Source organism: Rattus norvegicus, chromosome 10, assembly GCF_021556685.1.
Source record: "Rattus norvegicus strain SHRSP/BbbUtx chromosome 10, alternate assembly SHRSP_T2T, whole genome shotgun sequence".
Lineage (NCBI taxonomy): Eukaryota > Metazoa > Chordata > Mammalia > Rodentia > Muridae > Rattus > Rattus norvegicus.
In genome coordinates, this window is record NC_141543.1 from 101,003,729 (window position 1) to 101,019,782 (window position 16,054).

General features: G+C 47.8%; 1 protein-coding gene and 1 long non-coding RNA gene across 3 annotated transcripts in view; one reads left to right on the plus strand and one right to left on the minus strand.

The window, feature by feature from the left end:
* The window catches only part of Fam20a (FAM20A, golgi associated secretory pathway pseudokinase), a 54,717-nt gene extending 49,075 nt beyond the window's left edge, over positions 1 to 5,642 (minus strand). Inside the window, exon 1 of one of the 2 annotated variants that reach the window (XR_015630683.1) lies at positions 4,673 to 5,642. Coding sequence is in view for 1 of the 2 variants with exons in the window: in NM_001012237.2 (NP_001012237.1) it covers positions 4,673 to 5,076 (404 nt within the window). In the remaining variant the exon portion in view is untranslated. 2 annotated transcript variants of the gene reach the window in all.
* On the plus strand, positions 928 to 13,273 carry LOC148003153 (uncharacterized). Its single transcript, XR_015632219.1, has 2 exons — positions 928 to 1,569; positions 12,904 to 13,273. It is a non-coding gene; the product is annotated as an uncharacterized LOC148003153 (long non-coding RNA).
* The last annotated feature ends 2,781 nt before the right edge of the window (positions 13,274 to 16,054 follow it).

Below are 16,054 nucleotides of genomic sequence, written 5' to 3' on the forward strand. Positions count from 1 at the left end.
CATCTGCAAATATATTTAGAGCAGACACAAAAGGAATTGATAGGGGTAGGCGTGTGTGTGTGTGTGTGTGTGTGTGTGTGTGTGTGTGTGTGTGTGTGCGTGCGCGCATATACCAGGGTTGGAAATCTTTGGAGCCCATCTAGGAAATCTCCTGACTACATGTACCTACTTCTACCGAACCTTGAGGCCAGAGTAATCAACTGTGTGTGTGTGTGTGTTTTTACACATATAAAAATAGCTACTTGAATTTCCAGAATCATTGAGAAAATGGTTGAGGTGAGAGAAGACAGCCAGGGACAGGAAATAATGGCATGGCTTCGGACTCTTGACCAAGCAAAGGTCTTCATTTTGATCTGTTTAGAAGCAGGATGTGCTACCCTCCTTCGAGGACCACCACTGATACTTCTCCTGATCCAGCCCTTTGTTGAGGGAGTGAGTCAGGGTACAACGAGAGAGGAGCCTGAACTGGTTTCCTGGACTAACTCACCCAGAAACCATCTGCTTGCGGCTTCTGATTCTGAGCAGAATAGAGCAGTCCCAGGTCTGGGAAACCATCAAGATGATAGCTTTTCCCAAACCAACCCAGCCAGGCTCTAATTAAGCTGGATGGAAATGAATCCTCACTCTGGTTGTTCACCATGCATAGGTCGAGGCTGGGGAGTATTCCCAAATCCTGGGCGGCCATATCTCTCTTTACCTAGCATTGCTGGACAAATACTCAGACAAAAGCCAACAAAAGCTAGCAGAGTCCTGCTGACTCTGGGAGGAAGGCCATTGTCAGTGACTGTTCATCTGGACTTCTGTCCACCCGAAGGCTGACCTGCTCTTGAGAAATGGATGTTGCAAATGGTCTGGAGGTAAGCCAGAAAGACCTACAGAGACACCGAGGAGGAAAGCAGAAGAGTGGAAGGGTGCCTTGCTCATAGCACAGAGCTGTGGGAGGAGAGAGCTAATCTTTTGAGATTCCTAGACTAGACAGTTCTTATTTCCAGCAGAACTCTTTCTTTCCTCTCCTGGCCTTTCCTCTCTATTTTCCTCTTGTCTGCCTTGCTTCTGGATCTTCTCAGAGCTTCCCCCAGAAAAACTTCAGCCAGCTTACTCCTCTTGAACAACTGTCATTTTTGAAAAGTTGCCCAGTCTCTTTGCTGTGACTTCTAAAGAGAGACTTTTGGGCCAGGGTTCTTTTCCGTGATGACAAGGAGGTAGGAGAGGGGAACTGGTAGAAGCTCGAGATGGAGAGACACTGACTCTGTGATTGCAGGCCAGTACCATGTTCCTGACATGGGAGGAAGACAGGAAGAAAAGCAGAGGTCGGAGAACTTATGCTTGTATTCCCGCTGCTGGAGTTGCTATGCAAAACAGGCATGACCCTATTTGACCTTGACCACCAAGACCAGAGGATTACGGAAGAACTGACCAAAGATATGCGGGCAAAAGGCCAGGACAAGCCTTCCAGTTTTGACATGTCCGTCCAAGAACAGATGTCTGGCGGGGACAGTGTGGACCACAGAAGTTCCAAGATCAGAGTGCCAGCATGGCTGCTGATGTGAACGGTTACCTGGGATCCAGGTAAGCCTCACTATTGCCGTGACGGCCAAGGACTAACAGCAAGTGCGGCACAGTTCTGCCTCGTTGGTTTACGGCCTGAAAGAGTGATGCTGACATTTCCCTGTCCCCCTGCCTTTTTGATATTCCAGACAGGTGCCAGAGGTGTCACCAAGGTTGATGGAGCCTGGCACTGGTTTGCTCGCTGTGATCAGGAGCTGACAGCCTGACAGTGACACTTTCCCTGATTACATTTTAAACTTGGACCGCACCACACTTGGTTGCACTTCGAATAAGAGAGAGAGAGAGAGAGAGAGAGAGAGAGAGAGAGAGAGAGAGAGAGAGAGAGAGAAGCAGTAAGTCAAGGAAGGACTGTCGTATAAGGAGGTTTGCCCAGGAGCCAACCCCACTCAACACACAGCATCGCTTCCACAGTCCAACCTAACTAAAATACATCCGATGAACTGACATGGAATGAGGATCAAGACATTCAGGACAGCGCACAGACTCCATCTGGTACTGTGTGAAATCCAAAAGGAACGTTCAGGGGTCGGGAGTAGAAGGAGCCATTACACGCCCCCCTATTGGAAGTTGGCTCCCTTTGTCATTTCTTAATGTGGTAGCAAAAAAAAAAAAAAAAAATCACATTCCCTTCCAGGCAAAGGATGAAGAATGCTGATTTGGCTATGTTATTACCTCTGCCTCTCCTAATGTGCTAGACAGTTTGCTGATAGGTTTGTTTCCGGATAGCAATTAATGTTGGGTAATTATTGTCAGGGAAGCACCATTTAAATATCGCTAGCTTTAAAATGCTAGCAGGGTCGTGGCTACAAGCAAGGGCATGTCTGTGCAAGCCACAGTTGCCTAGACTACTCTTTATGCCTCCCTTGCGGCTGCCCATTCTAAATATCTGCTTCGGGGATCTGGATGCTTCTTTGCTCCGGGGTCCATGAACACATCCGTCCGTCCTCATAGTCACCAGGACACATGCCTTAGTCAGGGATGGTGTGACTACAGTAGAAGTTTTCTGAAGAGTCAAACTACACCAGCCAATAAGTCTTTTGGGTTCCATGTATCTGGAGACAGGCTCTCGTGTAGCCCTGACCTCCAACTCAGCAAGTAGACGACCTTGGATCCTGCACTTCCACTTTCTAACCCCCTGAGGATCAGGATCACAGATGTGCGCCTGGTTTATGGGATTCTGCAAACTGAACCAGGGCTTCCTGAATGCCAGGCAAGCGCTCTACCTACTGAGCTATACTCTGAGCGACTGCATTTTTAACGTGGGTGTAACCATAACCCATTTTCTTGTGGACGTCACCCTGTTGATAGCTACAGGACTCTTCAGGTGGAGGGAATGTGTTTTCTGTCTCAGAGGTCAAGGTTTGGCACAATCATCTACAGCTTCAACTTTCGAGCCCCCCATAGGACTTGACCTGGGAAACTGCTACGTTTAGTGATCGGCTGCAGACAAACAAGAAAGGTCCCCAGCCCCTACTGATTCCCTGTTAAAATGACCAACATTTCTGGGTAGTAAATTATGTGTGTGTGTGTGTGTGTGTGTGTGTGTGTGTTTACACACATTGTTAGAAGCAAGCTTAAAATCAATTACTCAGCTCGGTGAGGAAGAATTTTGCTCTTCTCCCTAAATATTTCCCTGGAATCTCCTCCAGGGCCCAAGTAACGTAGGGGACTTTAAGGCGGCAGGATGAGACTAGGCAGACAAGCGTCCATGTTTACAATCGCAAGCAACTTTGCCCATAGCCTGAAGTTCTTGGATGATTTTTCTAAGGGCAAGTTTCCCAGTTCACTGGTCCACAATGCTCCCACATTATTGATGAAATTAAGGGAATATTGAAAGCGACGGCACTTGAGAAGCAATCTTTTTATTGCATGCAATTAGCAACAGAATTGAGAACCGCTGTCTAATATAAAATCACCAGGCATGGAGGTGGCAAATGCAATTCGCTGTCTCGACGTCAGCCAATCCCTTTCAACCTCTTTCCCTTCATCCGAGGAAACTCTTCCCCACCCCCTCACGTTTTAGTCCCACCAATTAGTGAGAAAACAGTTAAATTTTGGGCTAGCCACAGAGTTCCAACTGGGACTTACAGTCTTCTCATCTTCCCGAGGGACTCTTAAAAACCACCCCTGCCACCTCATTCTGAAATCTCTTGTATTAACAGATGGGTGTGGCACGAACAGGGAACCCTGGATTCAAGTGACAGACAAGCTCTGGACTTTGAAACAGAGTCCTTAACTCATATGAGGGCTTTCTGTTCTAGGCTGGGGGACCTCCCAGTAATCACTACCTCACCATCTCGACAACACTCTTGTAAAAACACTTACATTTATCCCACTTTATCCAACATACTCTTGTAAAAACACTCTTAGACTTATCCTACATACTTTAATATTTAGCTGCAAATTTTGCTTCCAGCTTACAAAATTCCTAGGCCTCTACCAGCCCCCTGCCCCCTCCAGAAGCCTCACCCCAAATCATCACAATAATAAAAGATAACAAACTGCTTTCAGTTCGGGACATTGGCCAAAAACCCTGACAGATTCTGTTTAGAGAGCAACAGGGATTGGCCACATCAGACAGCTGAGCCTTTAACTGCTGTTCCAGTGACCTCTCTGGTCTCCAACCCTGAGCGGGGGTTGCCCAACAGGGACAGGGGACAAACACTGGGTCTTTGGGAATGTGGCAGTCAGTTCTGACCAAAGAGCGGAGGTCTGTGCTAAATTTGAGCCAGCCCTGCTCTCTGTTCGCAAAGTTCATTCTGGAAAACAAAAGCCACACACAGCAGCTGTCCACAGCAGGACAGAGAGAAAGAAAGAGGCCAGAGAAAGCTTTGGACCAGGAGAGTAACTGGCTAGAGAACCGGGGAACTCAACGGGAGTGGCTGCGAGCATTTCTTTGCTGTTTCTCACATGGAGATCTTACTATGGTCTGAAGTCTGCTACAGCTGCTGGGGTTCCAGATGGGGATCGAAGCCTAATGCCAGGCTGTGACGGCAGGGTGAAGCTCCCATAGCCCAGGATGGGAACAGACATGGGTAGATAGGGCGTGGAGAGTCACGCTAGGGAGTCTGGCGCCTGGGGGTCCCCCAGGCAGGGTCCTCACCTGTTCCAGCGGGCCACCTTCCTCCGGTAATACCGCAGCGCCTCCTGGCTGGCCAGGAGCCAGTCTTCGGGTCCCAGGAGAGGCGGATCCTCCAGGACTTGGTAGAGCGAGTGGGCGAAGAGGGCCTTCAGCTTAGAGCGCGGGGCAGGGTGGCCGCGGCTGGGATGCTCAACCCGGGGCAAGGCTCCTGAAAAGTTGTGCGAGGCGGTGCCAGGGTCCCGGGAGGCTGCGGCTGAGTGTAGGGACGTGGAGGGGGCGCGGCCGGAGCACGGGCAGCCAGCGGGGCGCTCTCCCGGCCCGAGCTGGCGCTGCACTTGCGGCCAGAGGTGGAAGTAGAGGTCGGCAGAGAAGAGCGCGCCCAGGAGCAGCAGGGCCAGCAGGCGGTCCCTGCGCAGTCCGGGCATGGCCCAAGCAGAGACCCGGAAAACACTTAGGGTGCAGACGGAAGAAGCTCCTGGAGTCCGGATGGGGCTGGAATGCTCACACAGGGGATTAGCTCCTCCTGGAAGGGTGTCTCCCCTGAACTTGGGGACCGCGTGCAGGAAGCTCACAGTGTTGACAGCGTCGTCTTTCTCGCCCAGTAGAGACGCGGGGTTGGGGTTCCCTGGCTACCCGGTTGTTATTTGAGTCTCTTTGCCCTGTGACCCCCTCCTTCAGGGGCCGCTCAGGTGGAAAGGTCCCCGGGACACGAGTGCTGGCTGGCTCTGGTGACCGGGTAGGGGCGATCACTGGAGGGAGCGAAAGGGAGCTCTCGCCCCCCTAGGAAAAGACTGGAGAGTCTGCGTAGCCTGGGGCGTCTCTTCCAAGGATGCTGTCGCTCCGCAGCTGCTGAGACAGCTCTAGAGGCTCCTCCTGCAGGCGGCAGGGACTCCCGTGCCCCAGGCTGCCAGGAGCGGAGGGAATGGAGAGTTGAAGCAGGGGCGCCTCGGGGCGAGCTTGTCTTTGCGCCTAGACTCCTAGAGGCAGAGGTAAAGCCGAGCCTCCCTGCTGCCTGGCTTGGCCCGGCGCCGGTACCTCCGCCCACTCTTAGCTGGCACCTGCCTCTGGCGTAGCTTGCCAGCCAAACTCCCAATCCCTCTGCTGCCGGCTCTGCCCTTCCACCTTGCTTGTCATCAACCTTCTTCTCCTCCCATCCCCTCCTCCTTGCCCCTGGCCTCCTACTTTCCCTGCTCAGGGTTCTTCACACACACCCTGGTGAGCCCAAGAGAGGTGCGTTTGAGCCTTTTATTTCCAATTTTAGTTTTTAGGAAAAAAAAAAAAAGGACAATGCCTTTCTTCCGTAAGCTTTGCCAGATGTGTGTATGGGGGTTTAGATTTCGTCTTTCAGCATAGTCCTTGCAGGGCATACACTGGATTCATAACTACCATGCGTCCAGCACATAGTAGGCACTTGCTCTGAAGATACCCACGTGGTGTGCAAAAATAGTTTTCCCTTTCAAAATAAGACACCCCCACCCGTTAAGCTAGAACCTGAGCGATTTCCTGTTTGGATAGAGTTTGACTCCAAATCTGCCAGTACTTTGGAAAGGGGAAATGGCAGGGAGGGAGGGGCCCCAAATGACCCCACTCCGAACTCTTGAATGTGTCTTGGTGTGAAAGTCGTCCACCCAAATGAATCACTGGAGGACCCGCTTACTTAGACTTTCTCCTGATATCCTGTGAGGTCATTTACACTTCTCCACCCACGCTCCTTCCCTGTGAGGAGCAGAAGAGGGTGGCCCTGAAATCTTGGCTTACTCTGTCTTATAATCTGGGAGTATAGTAAATGTGAGTCTGCCTGGAGAGGTGGCCCCACCCTGGAGAATGTTCAGGAAAAGATTTTTTTTTTTTTTTTTTTTTGCCAGCTGTTCCGTGCCTGGGCAGCAAAACCGCTATGTATGCTAATTTTGCTGGTTAAAGATCTCCAGGCTCTTCTTGCTAGAGTCTCCTTTCTGAGACACTGTAGCTTGTGGGTTCACACTGGAGTTTTCTCTGCAGTTGTGGCATCTGCTGTCCTCTCACCTTTAGATGAAACTCTGTGTGTGTGTGTGTGTGTGTGTGTGTGTGTGTGTGTGTGTGCGTGCGCGCGTGCACAGGGAGGCCAGAAGTCAACTCTGAGTGTTATTCTTCAGGGGCCACTGATCCACACTGGTGATTTTAAGGCAGGTTCTTCCTCAGGGACCAGATTGGCTGATCAGCAAACTCTAGAGACCATCAGTTTCTGCCCCCCCCCCCCCCCCCCCCCCCGCACTTGGGGCTATAAATGTCTGCCACCATGCTACCTTGGGTTTTTATGAGGGTACTGGAGATTAGCGTAGTGCTTGCATAGCAAGAAGTTTACTAATTGAGCTGTTGCCTAAGCATTCCGCAATGCAAATTTACTCCATGAGGTCATCCCGAGGCTTACAATGAGTTAAAGTGTACACACTGCTCTGAACATCCCCAGCCTATGCCAGGTAACTATGAGACGTGTTCTGCCTGTGATAATTACTTCTGGTTTCTTGTAAAGCACTGGGCTAGGTTGGAGACTCTTCATGGTTTCAAACAAACAAAAGCAACAACGAAAACCACAGGAAAAAAACTGGAAGTACAAAACACCAGACAAAACGACTAGATTCCTTAAGACTGAGTCCGACTCAGAAACCCTCAAGACCCTACGTTCCCAGCCAATTCGCACAAGCTGGGTGTGGTCACAGCCTCAGAGATCCGTGGGACTTGGACATTTTTATCTAGCATTACATATTAACAGGTGGTCAGTTTCTGAGAGACTTCGCAACTTCTGCCTTGTCTAACTAGGCACCATGGCCAGTAGACTGAAAAAGCCAGGTGATCAACAATGGTGCCCTGTCTATGATAGGGTTCTGTTTGCATGTTTCTAGATTGATAAAAGATGCCATAAACTGTGTGACTTTGATTATCCCCAGCTAATGGGCCCTCATGCCTCCTCAGTAGACAGTTTCATCTGGCTCCAGTATAGGGAATGCTCTTTCTAACTTGCTTGAAGGTTATCCAAACATACATACCCTATAAAGGTCAAGGGTATGGAAGTCAGATACAAAGTGAATGTGAGGTTAGGGAGGAGAGTACGACTGCTCACCCAGCTGTTTTCAAGGTATTCTCCAAATCTCTTTCTGTTTCAGACACGAGCTCTCCTTCTCTGCCTCTCTATGTCTGGGCTCCCAGGTTCCCTTAAGGAGCCTCAGCTACCTAATTTCCATGAATGCTTCTTTTCCAAATGGTTTTCCGTGACCTGCCACTTGCTTCAGCTTCCCACTGGAAGCCCATCTTCCCCTCCATCTCTTCTCCTCTCGGATGCATCCAGAGCACCATACGTTTGTAGACTTGCAGACACGCTCCAGGCTCGCCTCTTGGCTTCCAGCACAGCTCCATTCCAGCGCTCCCCCACACTCACCAGAATGGGACTCTAGCACGAAGATACAACCAGGACATCCCGCACCTTAGATTTTCATGGAGATTAGGCCATTTGCTGTGACACAGGTCTTCATCGTCTGGCTTCTAACTTCCTTTCCAGCCTCCTTTCTTTTTTTTTTTTCTTTTTTTCAGAGCTGGGGACCGAACCCAGGGCCTTGCACTTGCTAGGCAAGCGCTCTACCACTGAGCTAAATCCCCAACCCCTCCAGCCTCCTTTCTAGATCTCTCCCCTCCCCAGTCTTTACCCCACGGTGGTTTCTGCAATTCTTTAAGTGCCTCAGGTTCCAAGAGACTCTCTTCGGCTGAATGCTCTTTCTTGCTCCTTTACCCACTTGATGAACATCTATCTGTTTCCTACCGAAACTCTGGCCACGCGTCCCTTTTTCCCCCTGATGCATGTCCTTGAACCCATTGAACTCAGAGCTATTAGCTTTTGTGTCCCACCCCATCCCCCAGCTCCTCATATAATTCCACACTTCAACATCGCCCATGCTGTATGTAATTCATTGTGTGCATTCAGCGCTGAAACATGCCCCCTTCTCAAACTCCTGTGCTGAAACCTTAACTTTGTCCAACGTCTCAGAGTGTGAACACATTCGGAAGTGAGGCCATTGCAGGTACAGTGGAGACAACCTGGAGGAGAGCAGATGCTTGAGGGGAAGTTTGGATGCAGAGTGGTGCACATCTAGACAGCACTAGGTAAAGATGAAGACAGAAGTCAGGACAATTCAACTACAAGACAAAGTGTGACGGACAATGCTCGCAAATCTCGGAAAGCTAGGCAAGAGGCCCAGAGCAGAAATCTCAGACCAGACCAACCCTGCTCACCTCGGGAGCTTAGAGCTCCGGCCCTTAGAACTATGAACTGATACATTTGTGTTGTTTGCACTACCCGCATTGTGATACCTTGTTACAGCCACGTTTGCAGGCTAATACCGTATGCACGTGCCCTTCACCGAGCACTCCCTCTGAGCACAGGGAAAGCAGGCTACTTATTAACCGACACGGGTCTCTAACAGCCTTCCATTTGAGGGAATGCTTGCTGCGTGAGGTACAGGCCCACTGGAAATCTCTGCCATTACAGGGTCCGGAACACCACGGGGGCTTAACTATTGGTGATGATAAAATGCCACAATTTGGAAACCTGTAGGAGACACAGAAGAAATATCTGACACAGTTACTTCCTGCCTTTTCAAGCATCTTTTATGGTCATTAGAGAGATGGATCTATCTGTACCTGCAAGCCAATTAAGAAAATGAAGCCCCGAGGCCGATTAGGGAATCCGTGCCCCTCCATAGCTCACCAGTGGCAAATGCCAAGGGCACCGTGCTCCCCTTCAGGCTTGCGAACGAGCAAGCTTGCTCTTTCCAGGAGTCAACTCGTGAAGATAACAGCTCTTCATCTGTGAAGCTCGCACGCTGCTTTTACCACACAGGCAATTCACATGATGCTTAAAACATAACTTATTTATTTGTGTAGTTTTTTCTTAATGCTAAGCTGTAATTTCATGAAGACATGTGTGCCCTCCCACCCCTTTTTGGCCTTCACAGAATATCATCTACAGTATGGCCTATGAATAAAAACCAATATTTATTTCTTTTTTTGTAGCATAAATGGCGTGTGTGTGTGTGTGTGTGTGTGTGTGTGTGTGTGTGTGTGTGTGACTGTCTGTGTGTATTAACATATGGATGTGGGTAGGGAGTGACTTGGAATTTTCTTTAATGTAAAAACTTGGGGGTCTGGAGAGATGGCTGAGCAGTTAAGAGGAATGGCTGCTCTTGTAGAGGACCTGGGTGTTTGGTTTCCAGCACCCATATCAGCTGCACAGCTCCTAACTCCAGTTCCAGGAACTCTGATGCCCTCTTCTGGTGTCTGTGGGTATTCATGCAGTGCAAATGCAAGCAGGCAGGCAACTTAACATAAAAAAGATTTATTTATTTATTTTATGTATAGGAGTACACTGCCGCCATCTTCAGACTCACCAGAAGAGGACATCGAATCCCACTACAGATGGTTGTGAGCCACCATGCAGGTGCTGGGATTTGAACTCAGGACCTCTGGAAGAGCAGTCAGTGCTCTTAACCACTGAGCCGTCTCTCCAGCCCAAATAAATCAATCTAAGATTCAGAAGGAAATTTGGAAGATATACTGACTTGGTCATAGGATTTTGCAGTTGTTTAGGAATGGGCTTTTTTTTTTCCTGCAAGAGTAGAAGATGACGATTATTTGCTAATGTGGTAAACAAAACCAAGTACACATTCCAATGCTGTTCATCATGAAAAAAGTAACATGGAGCTATAAATCCCAGGCCCAGATTTAAAGCACTCTATTGAAATAGAGACCTAGTATAATCCCACTGCAGCTATCTAAGGTGTGGTAGATAGGAGCCTTTAGGGAGGCAAACAACCTGGTCCCCAAGGCTTTACTGCAGAATAGGTGCATGTAAGGGCAGTGCTGCCTGCCGTACCTGCCCTCCCAGCCATCAGTGAGAGGAGGTGGGCATTTGAAATGGCCTTGAGTGGTAGATCCCCTCTCTCTCTCTCTCTGCCCACATATTTGTTCGGTGGCATACATGCAAAGTTCAGAGGGTAGCCTCTGGTGTTTACCAGATCCAGACAGCCTAGAATTCCCTTCTCCATCTTTTCTGTGTGGTGTCCTGGAGTGAACCTAGGTCCTCACATACTCTAAGCAAGCACAGCAACATTGACTTATATCTTCTAGCCCCATTTTTATTTTTTATTGTCAGACACATGCCCTCTCAGTTTCCCAGGGTGGACTGGAACTCACTGTGGTAGCCTCTGCTAGCCTCTTACCTCAGTCAGTGTAGTACTCAGGACTGTAAACTTGCACTGCCTGGCCTATCTGTTTATTTTGAATTAGAAGCTCTAGAATTTTCTACCCGAAACCGAAACATAATGCTTCAATATAGAATGAATGTCTCTCTTCAGTGAGTGCAGACGGTCTCAGAATTACCTGGTGTTTATAAAAGTGAGAATTCCAGGCTGTGCCCTGGATTGAGTGGATTAGAATGTTTGGAAGGGTTGGGGCTGGGGTTGAGGAGATGACTCGGTGGAGAAAGCACTCGAGGCTGAAGCATGAGGAGCTTCATCTGGATCCCCAGAGCCCATATAAAACTGTACACTTGAGGAACAGAGACTGGAGAGTCTCTAGAAGCTCACGCTCCAGCTAGACTGGGCTCTGTACCAGGAACAATGATGAACCCTGTCTCAAGGTACAAGGTGAGGACTGACACCTGAGGCTACTCTCTGAACTCCACATGCATGCCTGCATTTCCACAAATATGTGGACACACACACACACAGACACAGACACACACACACACACACACACACAGAGGGAGAGAGAGGGAGAAAGAGAGAGAGAGAAAGAGAGACAGAGACAAAGACAGAGAGACAGAGAGAGACAGAGAGACAGAGAGAGACAGAGAGACAGAGAGACAGAGAAAGAGAAAGAGACAGAGAGATACAGGGAGAGAGACAGGGAGACAGAGAGAAAGAGACAGAGAGACAGAGAGAGAGAGACAGAGAGAGACAGAGAGACAGAGAAAGAGAAAGAGGGACAGAGAAGAGACTGTGAGAGAGAAAGGTGAGAGAGAGTGTGTTTTGTGTGTGTGTGTGTGTGTGAGAGAGAGAGACAGAGACAGAGAGACAGAGAGAGACAGAGAGACAGAGAGAGAGAAAGAGGGACAGAGAAGAGACTGTGAGAGAGAAAGGTGAGAGAGAGTGTGTTGTGTGTGTGTGTGTGTGTGTGTGAGAGAGAGAGAGAGAGACAGAGACAGAGACAGAGACAGAGACAGAGAGACAGAGAGAGAGGCGCACACATGCACAAGCATGTTTGGAAGAAGGAGAAGCTGGGAATGGGAATGTGTATTTTCAGCGAGCCTATTTTCATTTTTAAATATTTACTTATTGGTATGTGTATGGGTGTTTTGTTTGCATGTATGTCTGTGTGTGTGTGTGCTCTCAGAGACTAGAAGAAGTTACATTCCCTGGGACTGCAGCTATAGAAGGTAGCTGTAAGTCATGCTGTGAGCGCTGAGAATCAAACCCGAGTCCTCTGGAAGAACAGCCAGTGCATCATCCCATCTCTCCGGCCCTTTAAACCAAGACTGTTTTAACAGCCTGTGAGAATCAGACACCAAATGAAGTCTGGGAATCACTGGCTAGGAGGACAAGGCTAATGGCAGCAGAGGCATAGACTGGGTCCCAGATGTCCAGCTAGGCTGCACAGTCTAATGCTGCTCATTGCAATTGTAATTAGGAAGTCCTAAGGGGTCTAAGTGTGTTGGCTCAGCACAAGCCATTACTACTCTCGGGAACGCGGCCGACGAGACAGCATCAGCCTGCTGTTTACAAACGGTGGGCATGTAGTGTGGCTTCGCTGTAGAAAGTCGTGGCTCTCATTAATACAATTTCTTCAGGGGAACTGCGTTACCTTCTCTGGGCTCCATTTTCCACACTTAGAAATATGGAACGTCAAAGCTCACGATCTCTAAAGCCCTCTTCAGTTCTAAAAAAAGAGGTAACTTTACATTTTTTCCTAATAAACAAGTAAGAGCCGATTTTGCATCAGTTTGCTCCCAGTGCAAGCCAAATAATTGAAATAACAAGTCAGGACATTATGTAGAGGGAAGAGCGCAGGCTTGGGAGAGAGGAGTTAGCCCGTGGCCCAGGCTCAGCCATTAGCTATAGAGATGGTGTGGGTTAGTTATTTAATACCTCTGGGCTTTGCTTCACATGCAAATGAGCATTTTGAGCTAGACAATTTCAAAGTTCCCTTCCAGCATTAATTTCTTTCAGGAGAGAAGATGAAATAAGGCCATCCTCAGATTTGGAAAAAAAAAAAAAACAGCAAAGAGAATTTAGCTCTTGCAAATGTTAAAGGAAAAATTTCAGAAGATAAGTGTTTCCAGAAGGAAGCCTGGATCATCAGGGGTGAAGGAAGAGCCGAGAAATGGCAAGTATCTTTGTAAAGCTGATAGATAATTCTTTTCTGAAGCTCTTTAAAACACGCGCTATAGTGGTCGGCTTTAACTGTCAACTTGATATAACCAGGAACCATCTGGGAGGAGGGTCTCTATGGGGGGTTGTCTATACTGGCTTGGATTGTGGATACGTCTGTGGGGGATTGCTTGAATAAATAAATTAATTAAAATAAATCTAAAAACAAGGTCAGGTGTCACAGTGTCTCTTGTCATCTAATTTAATACTGGGGAAAGAGGCAGGGAGGTCTTTGAAATCCACTGGCAATTGACTCCAGGCCAATGAGCTATTCTGTCTCAAAGGAGACAGACGGTATGCATCTCTAGAGGTGACATGGGAGGCTGTCCTCTGGCTTCCACATGTTTATATACATACACATGCATGCATGTATACATGTGTACTCAAATGGATACTAACCCACAACCCCAAGAATCAGCGTTTCTGCGCATAGTGCAAGGCAGAGGCAGGAGGACGGCCTGGAATCTACAATGAGAATCACACGTGATAGACTATATCGTAGTAAGATGAAGGGCTGTCACATTGAGACACACAGTGGCAGGGTAGATCTGAAAGGCACTGTGCTGAGTGAGAGAGCTCAGTCTCAAAAGATTGTACACTGTTTGAGGCTACAGTCCAAGGAATGAAACAGACAAATGAACAAACAAACTATGGCATTGTCAATATTACAGTCTATCACTGGTTGCCAGGCAACGGGGTGACAAAGGTTGGACTACAAAGGAGTGGTGTTAGGTAAGCGGGTGATGGAACTGTTCTATATCCCAGTGGTCATAGCAATTCACGTGTTTAAAAACAACAGACACACATTTAAAAAAAATGAAGTCAACATTATTGGGTGTTTTCCCAGTTGGTGTTGTCAATTTGACAGAGCCCAGAACCACTTGAAAAGAGTCTCAGTTGAGAAATTGTCTTTATAGGGTTGGCCTGTAGGCATGTGTGTGAGGGATTGTCTTCGTTGTTAATTGAGGTAGGAAGGCCCAGTCCACTGTGGGTGGCACCATTTCCTAGGCAGGTGGTCCTGGGCTGTACAAACAAGTGTGATGAGTGAGAGGTAATTTCTGATGTTAATTCTCCTAAACATGAACCAGACAGCAAGCCAGTGAGCTCTACTCCTCTAGAGTCCGTGCCCCCAGGTTCCTGCCTTGAATTCCTGTCCTGAATTTTCTCACTGATGTAAGCCAAATAATCCTTTTCATCCTTAAGTTGCTTTTGGTTCTATCTATCTATCTATCTATCTATCTATCTATCTATCTATCTATCTATCTATCTCACAGTTACAGAATAAAACCATTACAGTTAGATTAATCAACTAGCTATAGGTTAAAACCAAAAGGGATTAAAAAAAAAAAAGGCTGCACGTATTCCACTGGAAAAAAAAATTTTTTTTTTATGTAGTCTGGCTTATAGTAGCAAAGAAGTAAAATAGAAAATAAGCCCTCGTCTAGGGAGGGTACGTTCATAAACATGATTCTGCCATACACTGGGAAACAGCCCTCAGGACAGAGGAACACACTTCTGTATTTTCCATGTTGATGCATCCTCCGGTTGCATGAACATATAAAGATTCATGACGTGTGTATGAGCGGAATGGGCTATGACTGTTTAAGTACGTTTTAAAGTTGGAAAAGTAATTCTCGATACTAATACATAGATACGTGTGCAGTAAAATTATAAAGAAGGCACGGAGGAGAATGGTAGGCGCTCTTAGTGTGGGTGAGTTTAACAAATCTGTCATTGACTGGGTGGCTTCAACAGTGCGGGTTTCTCACAAGTCCCAGATGAAGGTGGTGGCGGATCTGGTGTCTCGTGAGGACTGTTCTTGGCCCTCAGAGGACATCTTTTCATTGTACCTGCACATTTCATTTCCTCTCTGGCCATTCGCCCTCCTGTGATTCACTAACCACATTCATCTGAGCTCCGTCCTTGTGCCTCCATTACGCCCCAAGTACCTCTTCTTCGATCACCTTCCCCTCGGGGGATTTTGGCCTGGCCATCTGAATCTGAACAGATCGGCCTATAACGAGCAGCACATTCATCAGTGACGTTCCCTGTGGGGTCGAAGGGAGGGACTGGGATTGTTAAAACCCGCTGAAGTCCGACAAAGCTGCACGGCGATCCGCCGCTACTGCGCATGCTCTCCACATTTGCCTGACTGTTGATCACGCTTCATTTAAAAGCTTGACTTTGGAAGGGGACTTAGCTGTGTTTGGGGAGTGCTCCTGTACCACACTAGGGTCCCCGGGCTGAATACTCAGAACTGCTTAAACCTTGGCATGGTGACACAGGCATGGAACCTTAACACTCCTAAGGAGGAGACCAGAGGAGCTCAAGGTCTTTCAGTAGGTAGCAAGTTCGAGGCCGACTTGGGTACCTGAGACCCTGACTCAAAAATTCAAAACAAGCTTGGCTTGGTTCATTTTATGGCATTATATACGGGGGTTATTTTAACTTAAAATAATTTAAATTAATTTTCTTTTTGAGATAGGTTCTCACTAAGTAATCCTGACTTGTCTTGTTCTCAAACTCGGAGATCCACTGGCCTCTGCCTCTTGAGTGCTGGGATTTAAAGAGTATGTAATTATTTTCAGCTAAATTAGTTTTTAATGGGCACACAAAACCACAAAAGTGTACATTTTATGAGATGCCATGTGATGTTCGGGATGTATTGTGTAACATATAAATCAGGTCAAACACCTCTGCCTTCTCAAATGTTTACCCAATTTTAGTTCATTGAATGGATATTTTCAATAGTGGTGGGCTTTAAAGGGAAGGGGAAACAAGGTTAATAAAAGTCAAACATTTACCCCGTTTCCTGAGGAGATACAACAGAGGGGAAACACTGGAAGCTGGAATGCTTCTGAGCCACAGCAATTGTAATTTTGTTTCAGGATGAGAAGAAATCCACAGACCCCTGTGTATCAGATTGTTTCCAGCCCTGATAATTCTAAGC